We start from the raw sequence: 19,052 nt of genomic DNA on the forward strand, positions 1-19,052 counted from the left end.
AGGCAAAGAACGTGATGGCTCTCTCGGTAAAGTAACTAATCCGCTGCATTCTCTCTGTCTTTTTTATTTTTTATTTTTTTTTAATTGATGTCGCCAATCTATCATCTACTCTGCCTTTTTTTTTAATAGGCCATAAACTGTTAAACCTTCATCAAATAAATTTATTTAATATACAATGTAATTTGACTCCTTTTGATATTTTACAATTAAATCATATCCGTGCACAAGTTTAATAAATATTAATTTAATAACATCGAAATTATTTTGAAGGCCTATGAATTTCAATTAAAATTAAATGATAAAAAAACAACTATTAAATTTATGAAAGTTCAAATGATTTTATAATTCCCGAGATAAAATAATAATAATAATAATAATAATAATAAAGAGCGAAACTGGGGGTGGTTGTGGTGGGACCAAGGACCCACCATTTGATGAAACTAGACTTCACAAACCATCAAAGACTGAGATGTTGGAATTCAATTGACTAAAAACTGAGTCAAAGAGGAAAGCTAACATGTTACAGGCTACATGTACATTTGGTTGTAACCCAACTCTAATATTCCAAGACAAGTAAAGGCCAGCAGCATCCAATGCCCAACATCATCCTCATCACCATCCCGTTTTCCTTTTGCATATCAAGGCCCACATAAAAAAGGACCCTACCTCCAAGATACAAAAGGGTCGGCCCCACATCGACAGATAAACACAGGATACGTGTCCCCTTCTCCTTCTCTACCTCAAGCATTACTTCCCCACTGCTCTGCTCTCGATCGGACCACCGAACCAACCAATGGGGACCACCACGCGGCCGCCTCGTAAACGATGTCCAAACGGTCCCATAAGGCCCACTTCCTTTGGGGCCCGCGCCCCATCACATGCGGCTGCCCCACTCTTTAAAAAAAAAAAAATGCTACTCTTTTTGCACTGCACGGTCCACGGAGCCGAGTCTACCTTTGCATTTTAGGCTGAGTGTTGACCCACCACATATGGTGGACCCAACACCCCAGCCAATTGCCTAATAGTGACCCCACTTTACACGTGCACAATTAGAGCCCATCCTCACGAGTGCACGTGCTCCCCCCACCGCACCAGAACAATCCCCCCATCAGCCAAGGCAATTTTCGAGCTCAAACGATCTCGTTAATGGCGGATAGACCAAAAAGTGTACCCCAAAAAAGTCACCAGTGAACGAAAAGAGCCGAGAGACGGAGAAAAAACCACCGAAAATACTTTTTCGTGTTTTCAATGTTTCGAAGATCGAGTCATGAACTGGAGCTCCTGTTTATCGTAAATCTCCAAGGAAAAGTCTCTAAGCATTTGCGTGGTAGTGGTACTTGTTGTAGTAGTACTACTAATGGGAGCAGAACTTGAACTTGGCGCCATAACTGACGTAGCTTTCGCAGGCTTTGAACCAGAAACAGTAGAACTCGAGACAGGCATAGCTACTGCTATATTGGCAGCTTGTTGCATGGACGATACGAAAGACGATATCGGCCTCGCCGATATGTTGATTAGAGGCGTAGCCGCAGCAGGGAACGTGAATATTTGGGGCTGGTTCGGAGGTCCCGCAATGGATGCCGCCATGGGCGGTACCATGAAGAACGCGCCAGGAACCACGGCGTTAGACGGTATGGCCCACATGGGAACTAAACCCTGAGGAACTACTGCGGTTGCTGCTTGTTGAGGGGGTTGTGGTGGTGGTGGTGGTGGTGGTGGTGTTTGTGGTTGTGTTATTATAGGGGCAAGAGGCGCGGAGACTGAAACGGCGGCGTCACTTATGTCAATGTACTCGCTATTAGCTGGTCTTTTACGCTTCTTTTTAATGGATGGGTCGCTGGGTTCTGAGTTTGTGCTAGAGGTGGTGGGGATTTTGAGGGTCCCATTGACTGACATGGCAATAGCAGGAACAGTTCCGGTTCCGGTGGTGGCTATAATTGCTGGCTCCGCATGCTCAAGTAACCACCTAATGGTCTCTCCATCGGATTTATGACCCAGCTCCCTGGTCAGCTGGAAGATCCTAGCAGCACATGTTGCAGGCATTCGGATTCTTCTGCCCCGACCCTCCACTTTGGTGTGTCGGTCTTTCGTGGAAGCTCTTTTGGGCGGAGCAGCCGCCAACGGCATCCTGATCGCCGTCGGCACATGGACTGCGACGGGCATAACACCAAGAGGCGCAGGTGATCTATCCTCCGAGTCAGGCTCTTCCTTTAGAGCAACCTCCTTCGCTGTGGGGTCTACCTTGTCCGGGTGTGCATCTCCAGCGCCGCTGATTCTGAGATCAGCGTTCCCAGTCTCATCGTCTTCTTCAAGTTCTTGTTTCTGGATTATTGTTGCCATCTCTGTAAAGGAAAGAGAAGAACAGAAAAAAAGCGTCACAAGTTTTGGCACACGTCACAGAAAGAAACGAAGGGAAGAGAGAGAGAGAGAGAGAGCACAGAAGGAAAGGAAGCAATTAAGCGTGGAATAGAAACAGTAGGGCAGTTTGAATTGGGGCAATTACACGTCGAAAAGCCAAGGCACAAAACTAGTTATATAGTGATACAAGTGAAAAGAGCCTAATATTTGAAGCGGAAAATCAAATCTACGGTTTATCTTATGACACGTGGTGGGTCCCAGACCGCACGATTATGATCCCTATCCGTTGGTAGGGTCAATGGTGGTGATGCCACCAATGAGCCAAATAACAAATTCTTTTGATTTACCTAATTTTTCTTTTTCAGAACCTGGATTCAGGAAATTGAAAAAAAAAAAAAACACTAAATTTGTTAAAATTGCATGAATTTATTTATTCCCTATATTCGAAGATGATTGAAGTGATTGTCAGGTTGAGTTCATGTACCTTATACCATATGGAATCTATTTTCCTTGCCCACCATCGCCCCTCTTTTCAGGATTTTCCAACAAATTGTTGAGGAAAATTGTGACAAAGAAAGGGAATAATTTTATTATAGAACATTGCGTAATTATTTATTTTGAATGTCCGTAAAATCACTTGATGAAATAATTTAATTTTTGATGTTCAAAAATTGATCTCAAATTATCCATAATCATAAATTTTGAAAGAAAATAATTCTCGACTTAAACCTATTTTATGATCAATTTAAAATCAAAATTAATCTAAAATTGACATAATTTAATCCTGAACTATAATTAAAATAGGTTAAAATTAGGTTGACTAATAAATTTTAAATCGAATTGAAATCTATCAGTTTGATTTCGGATCAAATTTTAAAAAAATAAAAATATAAAAAAATTCAATGGCTAAATTTAATCAAATCGTAATTGAATCAAATTTTAAATTAAAATTATTGATTCCAAACCCGGTTCAAATATACTATTAATTATCTTTTTCTCATACTCAAAAATCCATATATTAAGTTTAACATCGTTTTAAATTTGATTCATACTATATATCAAGAATCATAATCAATTCCCTTTTAATATTTATAAGATAATTTCTATAAAAATATATATTTTATATTTTCCTTATTATTAAATATTTTAAGAGGATAAAAGGAAAACAAGCAAATCTATCCTAAATTTAGGTATGATAAATTTATTTTTTATATAAAAAAAATCTTTATTTATTCAAGTAAAATAAAAATAATTTTCCCACTTTTACATTTATCTATGTAATTTGGCATCCAAATAAAATTAAATAAATACCTTCTTCTTTTTTTTTATTTCCTTTTCTTTTAATTATATAAAAATAGCATACAAAATAATTCTTATTTAAAAAAAAATATTATTCAAAGCTTAATATAATTATAAATATTATTATATATAAAAATAAAACGGGTAAATTTTTAATTAAAAAAAATCATTAAGTACATAACAAGGGTCTAACATAAACATGTTAATACGTTGACTAATTTAAATAATTAATATGCATAATTGCAAGATCCTTTCAACCTAAGCAAAAAGCATATTTCATTTTCCTCTTTGTTAGAGCCCGCGGCTTAAATGCACTAAGGCCAAGACATATAGCATTCCTCCAAGTTGTAAATGGGAATAAGTTTAGCCATCTTTAAATTAAATATTTGTACACGAATTTTTATATTTTATACATATATTTTAATTAATTTTACATATACTTTTATATAAAAATTTTAATTAAATAGTTATTAAACTCATTTTTATATGAATTCGAGTTCATATTAAATATATCCCGTAACAATTCAAAATTTTTAAATTATAAATAAAATAAAAAGAAAATATTATGTTATTAATATTATAGGATTTATTTGAATTGATTTTAAAATAAAGGAAGATAATAATAATAAATAATTTAATTAAAGTTAATTTATTAAAATGAGAATAAAATAATTAAATTTTCCTAAATTATATTTATTTGTCCCTGAACTTTAAAGGGTCGTAATATGATTGTCCATAAAATATAACATAAAATCACTTGAATTTCAAAATTTTACACAATAAAATTTTTCAAACTTTTAATAGTCGGTTTATGTAATGCAGAATAATAATAACGTGAATAATTATTTCTGCTATATATGATAGTAGTAAAATCAGCTATGATTTTCTTCATATGTTATCCATAAAAAGAATCTCAACTGTACGAAATAATAAAACACTAAATATATAACCGCTGATTATAAGGACTTTAATTTTAGAAGATAACGCTATATTACTTATAAATTAGCTATTGAAAATTAAAAAGATTTTATTATTCAAAATTTTAAAATTTAAAATTTTTGTATTATATTTTTAAATTCAAGAATAATTATATTATAACCTTTAAAATTTAAACACAATTATTGAAATTTATCATGTCTTTTTATTATGTATTATCCATGAACAGAAACAAGAAACCAAACAATACAGTTCTCAATCATTTTCCACAGCCAGTTCAAGTGTGGGGGCACATGTTTTGAACCATTGCCCACACTCCTCCCCTCGATGCCAACAAATTGGACAAATCAAAGTATTTTTAATTTTATTTAATTTTTACACATTAAAACGTTTTTTTTTTTTCAAACGATCTTAAAAATATATTTTTTATATCATTTTAATATATTTAATTCTAGAATGTTGATTAATAGAGTATAAAAGAAACTCCCATTTTTATTAATTTAACTAATTATATTGGGTCAAAAAGCGAAAATAATAATATGAACAAAATGCAATGAAAATTAAATAAAGCTGGCTTTGTTAATAGATAGGACAATATTAAATGACCCACCACTAATGCTAGCGTAGTGGGACATATCTACTAGTGTAGATGGTAATGAATGGGTTATTTTTAAGTATATAATTCAATTTTAATATGATATGTTCAGATAATAAATATTTTTAATTATTAATTTTTTAAAAATATATTTTTACTAATATTTTTTTTATAAATTATTAAGTAGATGTGCAACATTAAATAAATTTCAATTGAATTTAAAATTAATATATTTAAATATTTAAATTATTAATTAACTTTTAATTCAAATATTACAATATTTGATAAATTTTAATAATAATGTATTCGTTTTAATTTAAATTTAAAAATATAATATAAAAATTTTAAAATTATATAATAAAATTCTTTTAATTTTAAAATATAAAATTTTATGTTAAAAATTTTAACTTCAAGACATTTTTGTTACAACTTTTGTGTAGTTGCATCCTACCCCACCTACAAATGGCCCACCCCAAAGATCAGAGTAAATACGGTTTGCTTGAAAGCAGCATCTAGTAACATGAACCACAGCCGTCCTATGCGTCGCACCAACTGCTAGAGGAAATTAGCCTTTAGAAGCCTACACCAAGAACGTGGATACTCGCCATTTTCACAGTGCATTGGGTACGGATCAGATCAATAGATGGTTCATACTTTTGCACTTGCTTTTATTTTTATTTTTTAATTTTTAAATTTAAGAGTTTTGTTAAAAAAAAAAAAATTCTTTTATAATTTTAATTTCAAAAATTCGGATTATAATTAATGAGATGAGAACGATCCAATAATGTTGTGAAAAGAACAAACTCAATAATGTTACATCAGTTCGGTTTGGTTTAGTAAATATGAAAAATGAAAAAGGGATTTGGTGGGTGCACTTCCATGCAGGTATATGGTAAGGTTTAAGTTGGGATCAAGTGCGGTCGAGCTCAATGACAAATGAGCATCACGTTCTGCTGATTGAAAATGACAAAACCAAAGTTCAAACGCTACTTTATCATGGGGACTCATATGTAAGGCTGCAATGCACCCCCAACTTGTATTGTACGGCAACGATATATCTAAAGGGACCCCTTACCAATCTGTCAATCTGACGGCTCCACCATTCATCTACTGTATCCCACCACACGATGCCCTCTCTGTCTCACCATCTCTGTGTGGGTTTAGATTCTTCAAAAGTGGGCCCAAATCCTACCATGGAATTGTGGTGGTGGATCCCACCATTTTCACTGGTCTGATGAAAGATCAGCAGGGCCAAGAAGGGCCCCCCTAATTACCTCATGCCCTTATCTCTTGGTGGTATGGGGTCCCACCACACCCTTGACGATGGGTATGGTTACAGACCCTTGCCTTGAGGCCTAAGAGCAGTTTTAGAAAGGGGACCACCGCATTGGGTGGATCCCACGTGTGTCTGTGCCGTACATGGACCCCAGCGCATGCTTTTACAGCAGCATGAACTTTGTATAGTGCGCACCACCACTGGCTAATGGTAGCTCACCACGTCATCGTTTAGGGTAATATAATTTTTGATGGTTGCTTCTTAGAAGGGCAACGGGGCCAGAGGGCAGGCCCATTTTTTAGACTTGACCATATCCTTAATAAAAAGGTTAGAACTATTAAAATTTACAAGGCCGAAAAGAAGGGGGGGCCACATCCCACGAGGACAAGCTAAAGCAGCAAGAGAGTGGTACTGGGACGGAAAGATGGTGAGCTGCTAAGATATGGGATTTAATGCTAGATGGTCACAACTCACAAGCATCTGATATAATAAAAAAAAAAAAAATTGCGTCTAAATCAAAGACGTCAATTGCTAACCTCAGGCCATAGCCTAAGAAGAGCCATGACTGTCACACTAAAGAACCCTCATTTATTTTCGTCAAGATTACAACCATTACAAGCTGAATATCAAATGGGAAGGATCAACCGTGCTCTGCATGATATATGTATAGCCTTATTATACATAAGCAACACATACGTGGAACTGGGGCTTCTCGGTATGGCAAAATGGATAAGCAACAGCAACTAGTTTCATAATTCCCAGGATTAACTGTGCTGGAGTCGAACATAGATAGCGACTGCTACGAAAGCAATCAGAATTGTAACTTCACCAATTTCATGCCGAACACTTGATGCTAGACTTTACCAACGAGTTGAACCTAACTGAAATTAACAGGTCCAATCAAAACCACAGGCACCCTAGTTTTGATTCTGCCATTCCAGTCTAGTTCCAATTTAGCTTCAGTTTGATCAACTCCTACGGTTGAATTTTTTTCCCAAAATTTTATTTTCTTGAAAAATCCAGTTTGTGCTTCAAATCAAATAGGCTGATTTTAATCCTATTTCAATCTGAATTAATTTGATTTTGATCAATCATCTTGAAATGACTTCGTTCAATTCCGATTCTGAACCAACCCTTGATGCCATTTACATCTACTCCATAAACCAACGTAATAGTGTTTACATATACATAGCCTAAACTCAAGAAGACCGCCAAAGCAATCTTGAGCACACAACACTCTAATTCTTGAGCACTATGCATCTTTCAACTTATTAGACTATTTGAGCCTAGTTTTCATCAAACAAAGCTTCGTTGAATTTCTACTTATGACACGGATGGAATATGACCAAGTCATTTGACAGCAGTAACCATGTCCAGAATACTCTAGGATAACAAAACTCTCAAGTCCTACAATTGGCCGTATACTTCACCTAAAAGGTTGAGAAATATCACAAGACTAACTTCTTGCAGATTTGTCTCATGATCCTGACATGTAAGTGTAACGAGTCTGAGCTCCAATAACAAGCTCAACAATTTTTGCTGCACATTCAAAGGATATGCATATTAAGAATTAGAATTTTTTAAAAAATAACTTTAATAAAAAAAAGATATACACAACAAAAAAAAAAAAAAAAAAAAACTTAAGAGAACAAACAAAACATACCTGTTAGAAGCCCGATAATAGGAACAGGTTCCAGTAGTTTTTCAGTGCTTTCAAGTCTTTGCCTGAAATAATGAACAAGCAATAATGTTGTTTCTTTGGTTATTCCAACCAAGACATTGCAAGAATTAGAAAGCAATTCACAAAACACATCAGTACCTGGTGTACTTGCTAAAGAATGGATCTCTCATAAGGTAAAGAGCCCATAACAATTTTCTTCTTTTTAACTGGTTCAAACATAAAATCAACACTTATTTAGTAACAAATCTATCAACCAATGACTAAAAGGTCCCAGAAAAAAAAAATACTTTTAACAAAACATTGCCAGATATATCCTGAATGCCAATGAACTGGATGCATTAAAAAACTACAAGGATAAAATCCTGAACCTCATCCATTTCAGAGACAGTAAGATGCAATGGTTGCCCTTTTCCACCATGCATTGACTTTGTAGCTTGGGTTAGAAAGCCTATTCCAATAAAATCCACAGCTAGAGAAAGAAACCAAGGGGTCCATGACCGAATTCCATATTTTCTGATAAACAAAACATAAATAAGCGGTCTTGTGATACAGAGCACCTCTCCCATGACAAATAGTGCTCCATGTAAACCTTTCTCAGACAATATTGTGGCAAGTGTCATCCTCTGAACCACTGGAGCTGTAAAGATATAATTGCAAACATGAATGGCAATGACCAAGAAATTTAATGAACTTCTGTAAGAGTTGAACAAATATTTACATGGAGGCTCTATGATTGCATGTTGATGTTGAACCCTACCCAACCATACCCGGTCAGATACCATTCTAGCATTTTCTCCAAACCTACTCAATGCTGACAATGCCCTCCCTTCTAGATTCCATGGATTCCGTCCATTAATATATCGTGAATGACTAGGCCCATGATGGTTTCCATGCTTTGAGAAACCTCCAACAGTTTGCTGAGAAGATAAATTTGAATGCTTTTCAGTATTTGGTGTCTCTCCTCCATGCAGAAGCATCTTATATCCACTGTTCCGGAACAACGCCAATCTAACTAACACCCTACGTATAGGAATATTCAATTATTAGGCAAATATAAACATGCAAGAATAAAACTCCAGTCCAAGTGAATAAAATAGGAGCACACACTTATTACAAAGACAGCTTACTTCAATGCTTCTGTAACAGCTATGAAATTCCATTTCTTATCTTCACCATAATAATGTTGTGCTGTAACTTCAACTAGTGTTTCCAAGTCCTTTACCGCAGATATGCACAATGAATAAGGGAAAGAAAATGGCTCTACAAAGCCAGCCTGCCATTGGGTTGGAGTCGTTTCGATTATATGCTCGTTGATAGCAGTGATTATGCCCAAGATAGCAGTTACTGCACAAGATCACTAAGTTGCTCAATTCAACATTTTAAGGCAATACAAAGAAGGAGAAAAAAAAAATTGAACTAATAAACCAGCCTGGTTATTTGGTGGAAGGGAGAAATGGAAACTGCAAGGGAACTCAAATGTGAAACTTAAAACTCCTTATCCTTTGGAGTATGAGAAAACAACAAAATTACATTCAACAAACCCAACAGACACAGGTTTACTTTAATTAATCATTAAATCAGAACTGAAATAAAAACACAAAATTTGATATACCACATATATTAGTTGAGCACCATTCCCATGATTTTTTAAAAGGAAATGCCCCAACAAATCCTTAACTTAAAAGAAGAAGCCAAATGTTACCAAAGTTTAACAAAACCTGCTTCTGGTCCTATCTCTGAAGCAGAAAACCGCTCAGGAAGAAGCCACGTCAATCCCTGCACAAACATTTTCAATACTCAAATCAGATTGCTCAAATATACAAACAAATTCCATAGCCAATTCATTAAAGCTTTTACATTTCTTCTGCCACCAGCTGGACAGAACATTCAAACAATAAAAGTTATAAATAAAATACACGGATTTATGCATCCGGAAAAAAAACTAGAACTTGGCACAACTTAAAAGATAGATAGATAGATTTTTTTTATTCAATGGATGCACAATGAGCCGTGTATAACCAATGAAGTACCCAGCTAGAAGTAATCCTACCCACTCCCTACGCCATGATTGGCAGTCATGATTATATTTTTTGTTCTCCCTAGTGGCCTAATTCTTTATTTGCCTTCCCTCCCGGGTGAACCACACTCCTTACAGACTTGACAAGACAACACCAAATTAGTATCAATAATTAGTTCCATTCAAGCCAATTATATAAACAATAATTGCATCAATTTTATCAACAGGAAATAATGACAATTGAATTCCATAGTCAACTAAAGAGTCTATCAACCTGAGTTCACATTAAAACAACTTTCCAACAGTTTTGTCCATTAATAATTGGGTAGAAACAACGATAAACAAAACATTCAAAGCCAAAATCTCCATATGCACACAAATCTGTACACATATTACACAAGCAAATTAAATAGTAATAATGATACAGCTTACATTGGTAAGAGATTCCAGTGAGTGCACGTAGTCTTTATTCCTCCTAACCCATCTTTTATAAGCCTCCATGGCACAAAGTCTCTATCCAAAACAAGAAAGCAGAAAGGGAGACTCAGCTCTCCAAATCCCAGAATCAAAATCCAGAACCTGATCCTCAATTCCAGGAGCAACTCTCTTGGGTATTTCTCGACCAAAGCACCGAATACAGAACAGGAAACGCCCACAAAAAGGAACCCTTTTCGGTAATTTGTCCGTAGAGTTCGATTTGAAGAGGTATGGATGCGAACAGAAAATTTGGGAGAAAGTTGTAGGGGTACTGGAGATATGATAAGGTGTGACTCTTGTTTTATTTTAACCGTTGAACACGCTAATAACTCTGTTATCTTTGACCGTAGGATGTTACGTCAAACTGTGTGTCCGTTCTGTATCCGATTAATTTTTTCGATCTCAGCCCTAATGATAGGTCTCCCATGACTGTACACGGAACCTGTAGATGTTGCTGCTTTCTCCCCAATTTTCACTCCTTGTTTATCATCAGAGGCCATTTCCTTATCTCCTTCTTCATCGTTCCTTTTGAATTTGGTGGTTCGTTTCAAATCCATAATTAATAGCTACATTAAATATGTTTTAATACAATTTCAGTTTTGGTTCAGTGAAGCATATTGTCCATCTATTGGTTAGGTTAGCTAGCCCAATAGGCCTCCCTATACACGATCCAAACCCATGCAGACTAGATATTTTTAAAGAAGAAATACTTAAAGACGGCGTCGTTTTTACGTGACAGATGTCAGAATCTATCAACCTGACAATTTCGGAAAAGTTTCCTCTCCTCCATCAGTCTAGGGTTTTCAGTTTCTGCAGAAATATTGAACATGCAACTCACTCTGGAATTCGGGTAATACCTTTCTTTCTATTTTTTCCCCACGCGGAATCTGACTTCTAATCTTTTCAAATATTGCTTCTTTTTCATCAAATTGAAACGGCATGTTGAATTTCTGGTCCGTTAGGAGGCTTGAACTAGTGTAATTCTATGCGCTTGGGGTTTTCTCATGAATTGTTATGCTTTATGAAATGAAAATTTAGGGATCCCATTCAGGATTATTTCAAAGGAATTGATATGAAATTCATGTCGCTCCCGTTACCTTTCTTTAACTAACTTTTTTGCTCCAATGGAGAGCAGAAATTTCAAGTCCCGAGGGCTTTTAGATTCTAGTCTCTTGGAATTTGATGAAATATTCGAGCATTTAACTTGTTATTATGTTTGATTTTATTTAAGTACATAACTGATCTTCTTTCTCTCGCTTTACGCTCGATTACCAAATCTTCATCGGGTTATCTTTGTGATGCAGTGGAGGGCTAGAGCTCCTTTGTAATTCAGTGAAGATTCATAATGTCAATGTCCAACTGAAAAATGGAGTAGAGAAGGTAAACTTTATTTCAATGACCAAAATTTATAATAGTGGTACACTACTTGTTATTGACATTATTCTTTATGATCCCTTCTACATTGCCCAGTTAACCATGAAAGACTTGCTCGCTTGGGTTCGCACAAATTTAATCAAGGAGAGGCCTGAAATGTTCATGAAAGGGGATTCTGTGTATGTTTTTAAGCATTTGCCCTGTTGTTGTTTATGCATATGCAAATTCATTCTAAGTGATGCAAGATTAGTCCTATTTTAAATCAAGTTCTATTGCAGTGCAAGAAGGGGATTATCTGGAGATTGGTTTAGTTAAAACAAAGAAAAGAAATTTTACACAAAGGGCTGATGAATTTATCATCATTTCAGTTTTGTTAATTGTGCCAATTTCTTGGTTTCTCTCTCAGGAGACCTGGCGTCCTGGTCCTCGTGAATGATTGTGATTGGGAGCTTAGTGGCCAGCTTGATACCACGCTGGAAGAGAAGGATGTGGTCGTCTTTATTTCAACCTTGCATGGCGGATAGTATCTAGTAGATTGTTGCTGCTTTCATATTACAAGTAATTGTAGTCTTATTTGTGAACTTCACCATTAAAGATGTTATGTGAAAGCATATGTTAAGGCATATAGGAAGTATATGAGATTTTTTGCTATTATTGTCGTGAACACTTGTTTTCTATGCTGCAATTATGAATTTTATGCGCTGTTCATTCTAGTGTACTATTTTTCTCTGGAAGGGGGAAAATTTTGAGTAAATGAAAGGATAGAAGAGCATTTGCCTTTTTCTTTTTTTGATCTTTTAAGATCAACCATTGACTGGAGGCACTCTAGGGGAACTATTACTGATGTCCTTGTGTAGCTGAGCATTGTGTAATAATTTGTAGCATGCTGACATTGGAGAACTACCAAAATATTTTTAGCTATTCTCCTGAAGCTATATTTCTCAAATCAGCGAAACTATGATATTCCCTAGCATCCAGAAGAGGACTATAATTCTGGGACTATGATTTGGGTTTCTTGGATGTAAAATTCAGGGGTGATGTGTGCCAGGCTGCCAGTCATTATTCTCTTTGATAGGGTAGTTGTGGTAAGTTCGATAAGAATCAGACAGTGGGTAATTGAAAGCGGTAGAGAGAGAGAAATAATTAATTAAGGAAAAAAAAAATGCAACATGCTGACATTGGAGAACTACCATAAACGTTTTTAGCTAATCTCCTGAAGCTATATTTCTCAAATCAGCGAAACTATGATATTCCCTAGCATCCAGAAGAGGACTATAATTCTGGGACTATGATCTGGGTTTCTTTGATGTAAAATTCAGGGGTGATATGTGCCAGGCTGCCATTCATTATTCTCTTTGATAGGGTAGTTGTGGTAAGTTCGATAAGAATCAGACAGTGGGTAATTGAAAGCGGTAGAGAGAGAGAGAAATAATTAATTAAGAAAAGAAAATGCATAATGTTGAGAGTGGGATTTGAACCCACGCCCTTTCGGACCAGAACCTTAATCTGGCGCCTTAGACCAACTCGGCCATCTCAACATATGCTTGAAGAACAAGAAGATAAATTATATAAATATTTAGTTTGAAGACCTATCCTTTAGCAAAGCGTCACTTACATATTGACCCAAAAACACTTTTCTTGGAGCCTATTACGAAGTGCAAATGACTTCTTCTATCCAGCCATCAGTCCCATTGGGCAGAAGAAATCTTTTCCAGTGCGTGTAGGGGCATAGCCCAATACAGATGAAAGTATATAGATGCTTGCAACATCTTATTCTTTTGGAGCAAAATATGTATTATTTACCCAGAGCAAAAGGCAAAATGGGGATGGAGGATATAAAAAAAGACAAAAGTGGCTTCTCTTTATTTTTTTTTTCCAATAAAAGACATGAACCATTGGCCTAGAGGACAGAGCACTATCACCACCTGGAGGATGTAGACCAAAATTATCCATCCATTGCATAGTTTACTAGTACAGAAACAAATACCCCAAAACACAGTTTATGCAATGAAAGTGAAGAGAAGTTTCCATACTAGGAAATGCGGACATAGGTTCTGTTGAAATCAATCCATAAGAAAATTAATTGCTGTTGTAAAGATCCTTCAAAGTCAATGACCCTTTGATTGATTAAATGGTCTAAATGCTACAAAAATAAAGGCCTGAGATATGGCCGAGTGTAATACACTCTAATAATAAAAATGTCCCACTTATTGTGAAGAGAGGGGGTAATAACAAAAAATCCATAAATAAATAAATCTACCACAAAAAAATAAAAAATCATAGATCAATGAATCTACACAGGACATCATTCAGAAATGAAATATAGGATCCACTTCTCTTGGCAGTTGAAGTGGTTGGATGCTCAGAAAAAATGGGTGAACAGACGCAATTAGGTTAGGCAATCTGCTTTCCTTTCCGGAGTTTCTCTAATTCTTCTTCAGCATCTGTCAATTGCTGCTTTAGGGTATCTATCTTTTGTTCCAACGCTTCCACTGTCCCTCTACTGGTGGAAGGTTGATAATGTGTCAGAAAATGACTTGAGAAAGCTTTCAGAGCTTCAACCCCAGTAACCTATCAGATCCAGCTCTCACTAATTAAATGGGTAGTAAACTCATATGTCACTATCTCCTCAGCTTAAGAATTGATAAAGTAAGGCAAGAGAACATTGGAGGTAAGAAACCAAACAAATTCAACAACTTTGTAGCACCAATAGAAACAAACAAAAATAATTTTGGTGCAATGAGTGTATGCCATAAGGAAACATTAACACATCTTGACCACAAAATGTGGAAACTAATCAAAGAACTTGTAGACAAACAGAAATAAATAATGATATTTATGCATTTTGATTTTGAATCATATAAATATTAAGATATTCTTTAATAAATTCTATTAACATAAGCTACAATATAGTTTACCTCTTCTGGCAACAATGGCAACTTGGTGATATTAAAGTCATCATACAACATGTAGAACTGATCCATGTACTTTTGTTGCATCCGCATTCTTGCTTTAAGCAATTTGGATTCGACATCTACGATAATAACATGACCAATTAACAGTTAACTTTTTTAGCATCTCATATAAGCCAGACTATAAAACGCGAAAAGAAGAGTACCAATGATGAACATTGTAAACACACCTTCTTCATCATATAGTACTTGGTTAATGATAATATTATGTGTATCTATTTCAAATTTGGTAAGTTCCTGCACTAGTCTCTCTGTTTCATAAAGTGAGAGAAATTCCGGAATGCAAACACAGACAAAGGTTGTCAAATCCTGACAAAGAAGAAAACATGCGCATTAAGAAATAAATGAATACAGCAACATAAAAAGAATTCAAAAGAAATCCCCAAAACAGGAATATTCAAAAGGAATATAAAAAAGTCAGGTAAATCATACTTAGTGACAATGCAAGACATCAGAAATTTCAGGAATCCTAGATTTTATAGTGGCAAAATTTAGCAATATATTGAGATCATCTGGATCGAGGTAAAAGAAAACCACAGCAATGAAAGATCTTACTGGGTCTTTGAATTGCATATTCACTCGTTCAATCACATCTTTCATGCCCTCAAGCCTTCCCAAAAGGGCATCTTCACCAAATTCATCATCAATACCAAATACACGAGTCATCTGCAATGAACAGTGTCAATTCTTATCAAATAAATAATTGTATTGCTAATAGTCCATGGCACAAGAATTAAGAGATACAAATGAGATTTTAAAAATTAAATTTATTTAGATTATGATATCCACAGTCAAAATTGAATGTGACAGCTGTATTAATGTGTCATAGCAGGTGAGAATGTCCAAATCTAAAGTATAAATGGCAGCATAATATATAAATTTGGTCTGCCCATGTGCCCATCTAATGGTTCCAATGCAATAACACCACAAAATCAACACTTTTTGAATTCAGTTCATCAATTAGGATTTTCAAAAATAGATATCTGCTAGAGTGAGAATAAGGTACATAGAAGATAGTGGATACTGGATATAGAAATCAACACCTTATGACATAACCAGTAGAGTATATTTATGGTTGATGGCCATAGACTTCCAAGACTCATTTGACTGTAAAGATAAACCACTTTAACTGAGGAGAGATTAACACGAATTGGCTCAAAAGAGTGAGCGTAGCATAGTCTCGCTCAAACTTTGGCCATGAAAATCATTCTGATGTTTTTGGAGTGGAAGATAGAAGTATATGACATCCAAGAAAGATGTGCTACTGCAGATATTACCACACTCCACCTCATCATATAGAGTAAACAGAGATTGAAAGCTGACAAACACAGCATTTAGATTCATATACACATTCTTATATTTTGTACAAAAAACCAACTTTACCAGGCGTAAGATGGAGTTTCAAAGAAAATTTTGAAATCAATTCACCATCTACAACAAGGAAAAAGGATATTAAGCTAAGGTAAATTAATCCAGATCTCAAACCTTCAAAATAATGGAAGGGAAACCCGAAAAATGACTGCCACTTGAGTTCTCATGATATTATTCAAGGACATACCTGGCTCAATAAACCACCAAATTTACTTTTCAAAGACATCATTTTTTGCAGCCCCTTCTCTAGAGTTGATGGAAATTGTAATAGCCGGAGTGTATGACCAGTTGGAGCCGTATCAAATACAATAACAGAGTAGTCCATCGTTTGCACCAATCTGCAGGAAATAATTTGTTTATAAGCATAGGCATAATCACTAAAAAAAAAAATAAATTGGTAACACCACATCAATCAAAGTCTACAAAAGAGGTAATCAACATGTATCTCTCAGGCCGTATTTCTTAAAATGAGAAATACATAAGAGTCAATAACACAGAAAAAGCCCCACCAAACTTCATAATGGATTTGTCTGAATTCAATGCCAATCTTTATATATAGAGTTGAACTTTGTTTATTATAATAAAATGGATAATGATAAGTTCACTCTTACAACCGATTTATGCTATTGAATATGGTAAAAGAAACCATCTAAAATACCTTCTGAAAACTGTCCAGGCAATGATTCAATGATAAAAAAATCCTCTGTAAGTACGCAATAAAACACCTCTACTGTGACTGAAATTGAGTCATTATTATGGCTAATTTATTGGATTCTTGTGTATCTCATAGAGACGTGCACTAAAAGCTAAAAGCTATTAGCTTTTAATGTAAAGCCATCACATCAAAATGGGAGAAATAATAAAAATCCAATCTCAACAAAAAGTAAACACCAAGCTCTCAGATCATAGGAATTATTAATCCACTAAATGCATTTGCCATTTAGATGTTGCAACATAATCTAGACGAGGGAAACATTGTTCTCACTTCAACATTTCTGCAAAGCTCATAGCCTCATCGATTCCAGGAATTGCGTTCGCTAGCTCAGAGAAAACACTGTCCATTCCATCATTTCCGCCTACGTCCTCGTTTTCAACATTAGGATCGACTTCCTATAAAAGATTACACCAGACAACAAGGTCTTGAGATATTGAAACAAAAAAAACATGAACAATGAAAACATAACAGTGACCATGAGAGGATGGCTCAAAATCCAATATAATCAGAATTGAAATCATGGATACTGAGAACTAAAGAAACAAAATTTACCAAATTATGCACAAATGTTCAATGAAAAGGCTAATAATTTATAAATTTCCTAGACAACACAAAATTCTCGACAAATCAATCATAAAAACACTTCGTGACCACCCAAATTCACATAAAAACAACAACAAAGCGCAAACCCAGAAATCAAAAGGTTTCGAATAAGTAACAAAATTAGGAAATAAAAGAGTACCATAGCATATAAATTGTTGAAGCCATTGACCAAAGTGGGGGTCTTGGTGAATCGCTGTTGAAACGCATCGCTAAGATTGTGAGCTGGGTCAGTGGATATGATCAAGACAGAGGATCTGACCCTAGCCAAAAGGACCGAGAGAATGGAACTGCAAGTGGTTTTTCCGACACCACCTTTGCCTCCGACGAAGACCCACTTGAGGGTCTCTTGGTCTAGTATGTTCCGGACCGATCCTTCAGGTATCTCCAGATCATCTGTTGCCATCCTTTGCTAACCAATTCTCTTCCTTGCGCCAATTCTCTTTCTCTCGATTCTTGAGCTCGAAACAGAGCATAGAGGCACGGTCATAGATTTTGGCCCAGCTCGGTTGGGATGGCGCATGATAACTAAACTCTGCTAAAGTGCACTGTTGGTTATAAAATTTATTTATAGTATAACGTACCAAATAATACTACTTTGTTAAAAAATAAATTGTATAAAAAATTTAATATTAGTGAAAATAAAACTCATTACCTCAAAAATCTTATAAGTCCTAATTTTGCTATTCAATTAAAATTTTAATTAATAATTTATTATCCGATGTCTTTAAAGATAAAATATAGAGGTAATCACAAAATTTAAATATTTAATAATATTAATTAAAAAAAATCAAATATATTGAATTTGATCTTTGGAGATAAATTTTTCTGCCACCAAAAGTTATTTGTGCTACGGCTTGCAAATCTCTCCAATATTAACAAATGCTTTCCACTTCTGTTAGACGGGATTTTCTTGAAAGGCATAATCGATTTTCTAGGCTACATCTTCTCTTCGTACAGCTCTCCACATCCAGTTGAAGAAAAAAACTCTAGCTCTGGAACAATGGAAGGCGTGCTTGGCCAAAAGAGGAGATCACCAAGGCTTAATGGGTCGAAGAATGGGGTTTGGTTGATGATGCGATTCTCCATTACAAGAATGCGCCAATGGATAATAGTGGAAGCCGTGCCTTCTTATAACAGCATTAAGCATTGCAGGAATGAGCTTCTATTCTTGATTCTAAGTAAAATGCTCAAATTCGAAGTTGTGCTTCTCCTGTAATCTTACATTTTCTTGTAGCTTCTTTTTGATAATTCCATGATACTTATGACTAGTCCTGTGGCGTGGCTGATTTCGTGTTTCAGAGAGTACAGACTCGGCTAATTTCTAAGACACATGACTTGTGAAATACCTACCTTTCCCTCGACAGAAAATCTAAAGCCT

The 19,052-nt window shown here is 35.3% G+C and overlaps 5 protein-coding genes and 1 non-coding gene across 7 annotated transcripts in view; 1 reads left to right on the forward strand and 5 right to left on the reverse strand.

The window, feature by feature from the left end:
• Window positions 1-19,052, reverse strand: part of LOC110637041 (zinc finger CCCH domain-containing protein 63-like) — a 79,247-nt gene that overhangs the window by 55,378 nt on the left and 4,817 nt on the right. The window lies entirely within an intron of this gene.
• On the reverse strand, window positions 297-2,521 carry LOC110637063 (transcription factor TCP9). The gene has a single exon (XM_021786995.2). The coding sequence runs from the start codon at window positions 2,338-2,340 to the stop codon at window positions 1,246-1,248; it is 1,095 nt and encodes a 364-aa protein (XP_021642687.2). The 5' UTR covers window positions 2,341-2,521; the 3' UTR covers window positions 297-1,245.
• Window positions 7,599-11,201, reverse strand: LOC110637042 (peroxisome biogenesis protein 16). Its single transcript, XM_021786964.2, has 8 exons — window positions 10,595-11,201; window positions 9,864-9,921; window positions 9,273-9,489; window positions 8,864-9,165; window positions 8,514-8,782; window positions 8,284-8,351; window positions 8,128-8,189; window positions 7,599-8,003 (listed from the first exon to the last, which is right to left on the reverse strand). Exons 1-8 carry the CDS (start codon window positions 10,661-10,663, stop codon window positions 7,942-7,944), a joined length of 1,107 nt encoding a protein of 368 aa, XP_021642656.1. The 5' UTR covers window positions 10,664-11,201; the 3' UTR covers window positions 7,599-7,941.
• Window positions 11,209-12,797, forward strand: LOC110637043 (ubiquitin-related modifier 1 homolog 2). The gene is made up of 4 exons (XM_021786965.2): window positions 11,209-11,489; window positions 11,944-12,019; window positions 12,110-12,192; window positions 12,420-12,797. Exons 1-4 carry the CDS (start codon window positions 11,467-11,469, stop codon window positions 12,535-12,537), a joined length of 300 nt encoding a protein of 99 aa, XP_021642657.2. The 5' UTR covers window positions 11,209-11,466; the 3' UTR covers window positions 12,538-12,797.
• On the reverse strand, window positions 13,471-13,551 carry TRNAL-AAG (transfer RNA leucine (anticodon AAG)). Its single transcript has one exon. It is a non-coding gene; the product is annotated as a tRNA-Leu (tRNA).
• LOC110637069 (ATPase GET3A) lies at window positions 14,115-18,203 on the reverse strand. The gene is made up of 7 exons (XM_021787001.2): window positions 17,814-18,203; window positions 17,342-17,466; window positions 16,544-16,694; window positions 15,541-15,651; window positions 15,156-15,294; window positions 14,932-15,047; window positions 14,115-14,584 (listed from the first exon to the last, which is right to left on the reverse strand). The coding sequence occupies exons 1-7, from the start codon at window positions 18,075-18,077 to the stop codon at window positions 14,408-14,410; spliced, it is 1,083 nt and encodes a 360-aa protein (XP_021642693.2). The 5' UTR covers window positions 18,078-18,203; the 3' UTR covers window positions 14,115-14,407.

Source organism: Hevea brasiliensis, chromosome 9 (assembly GCF_030052815.1).
Source record: "Hevea brasiliensis isolate MT/VB/25A 57/8 chromosome 9, ASM3005281v1, whole genome shotgun sequence".
NCBI lineage: Eukaryota > Viridiplantae > Streptophyta > Magnoliopsida > Malpighiales > Euphorbiaceae > Hevea > Hevea brasiliensis.

Excerpts from the sequence above, each read along its gene's own strand:
- LOC110637043 (XM_021786965.2), top strand. The coding sequence starts at position 11,467 with ATGCAACTCACTCTGGAATTCGG. Across the intron at positions 12,020-12,109 it reads TGAAAAATGGAGTAGAGAAG|TTAACCATGAAAGACTTGCT; the intron begins GTAAACTTTATT and ends TACATTGCCCAG. Across the intron at positions 12,193-12,419 it reads TTCATGAAAGGGGATTCTGT|GAGACCTGGCGTCCTGGTCC; the intron begins GTATGTTTTTAA and ends TTTCTCTCTCAG.
- LOC110637042 (XM_021786964.2), bottom strand. The coding sequence starts at position 10,663 with ATGGAGGCTTATAAAAGATGGGTTAGGAGGAATAAAGACTACGTGCAC. Across the intron at positions 8,352-8,513 it reads CTGTCTCTGAAATGGATGAG|TTAAAAAGAAGAAAATTGTT; the intron begins GTTCAGGATTTT and ends TGTTTGAACCAG. Across the intron at positions 8,190-8,283 it reads TTCTTTAGCAAGTACACCAG|GCAAAGACTTGAAAGCACTG; the intron begins GTACTGATGTGT and ends TCATTATTTCAG.
- LOC110637063 (XM_021786995.2), bottom strand. The coding sequence starts at position 2,340 with ATGGCAACAATAATCCAGAAACAAGAACTTGAAGAAGACGATGAGACT.
- LOC110637069 (XM_021787001.2), bottom strand. The coding sequence starts at position 18,077 with ATGGCAACAGATGATCTGGAGATACCTGAAGGATCGGTCCGGAACATA. Across the intron at positions 16,695-17,341 it reads AGCTTTGCAGAAATGTTGAA|ATTGGTGCAAACGATGGACT; the intron begins GTGAGAACAATG and ends TATTTCCTGCAG. Across the intron at positions 15,048-15,155 it reads AGTACTATATGATGAAGAAG|ATGTCGAATCCAAATTGCTT; the intron begins GTGTGTTTACAA and ends TTATTATCGTAG.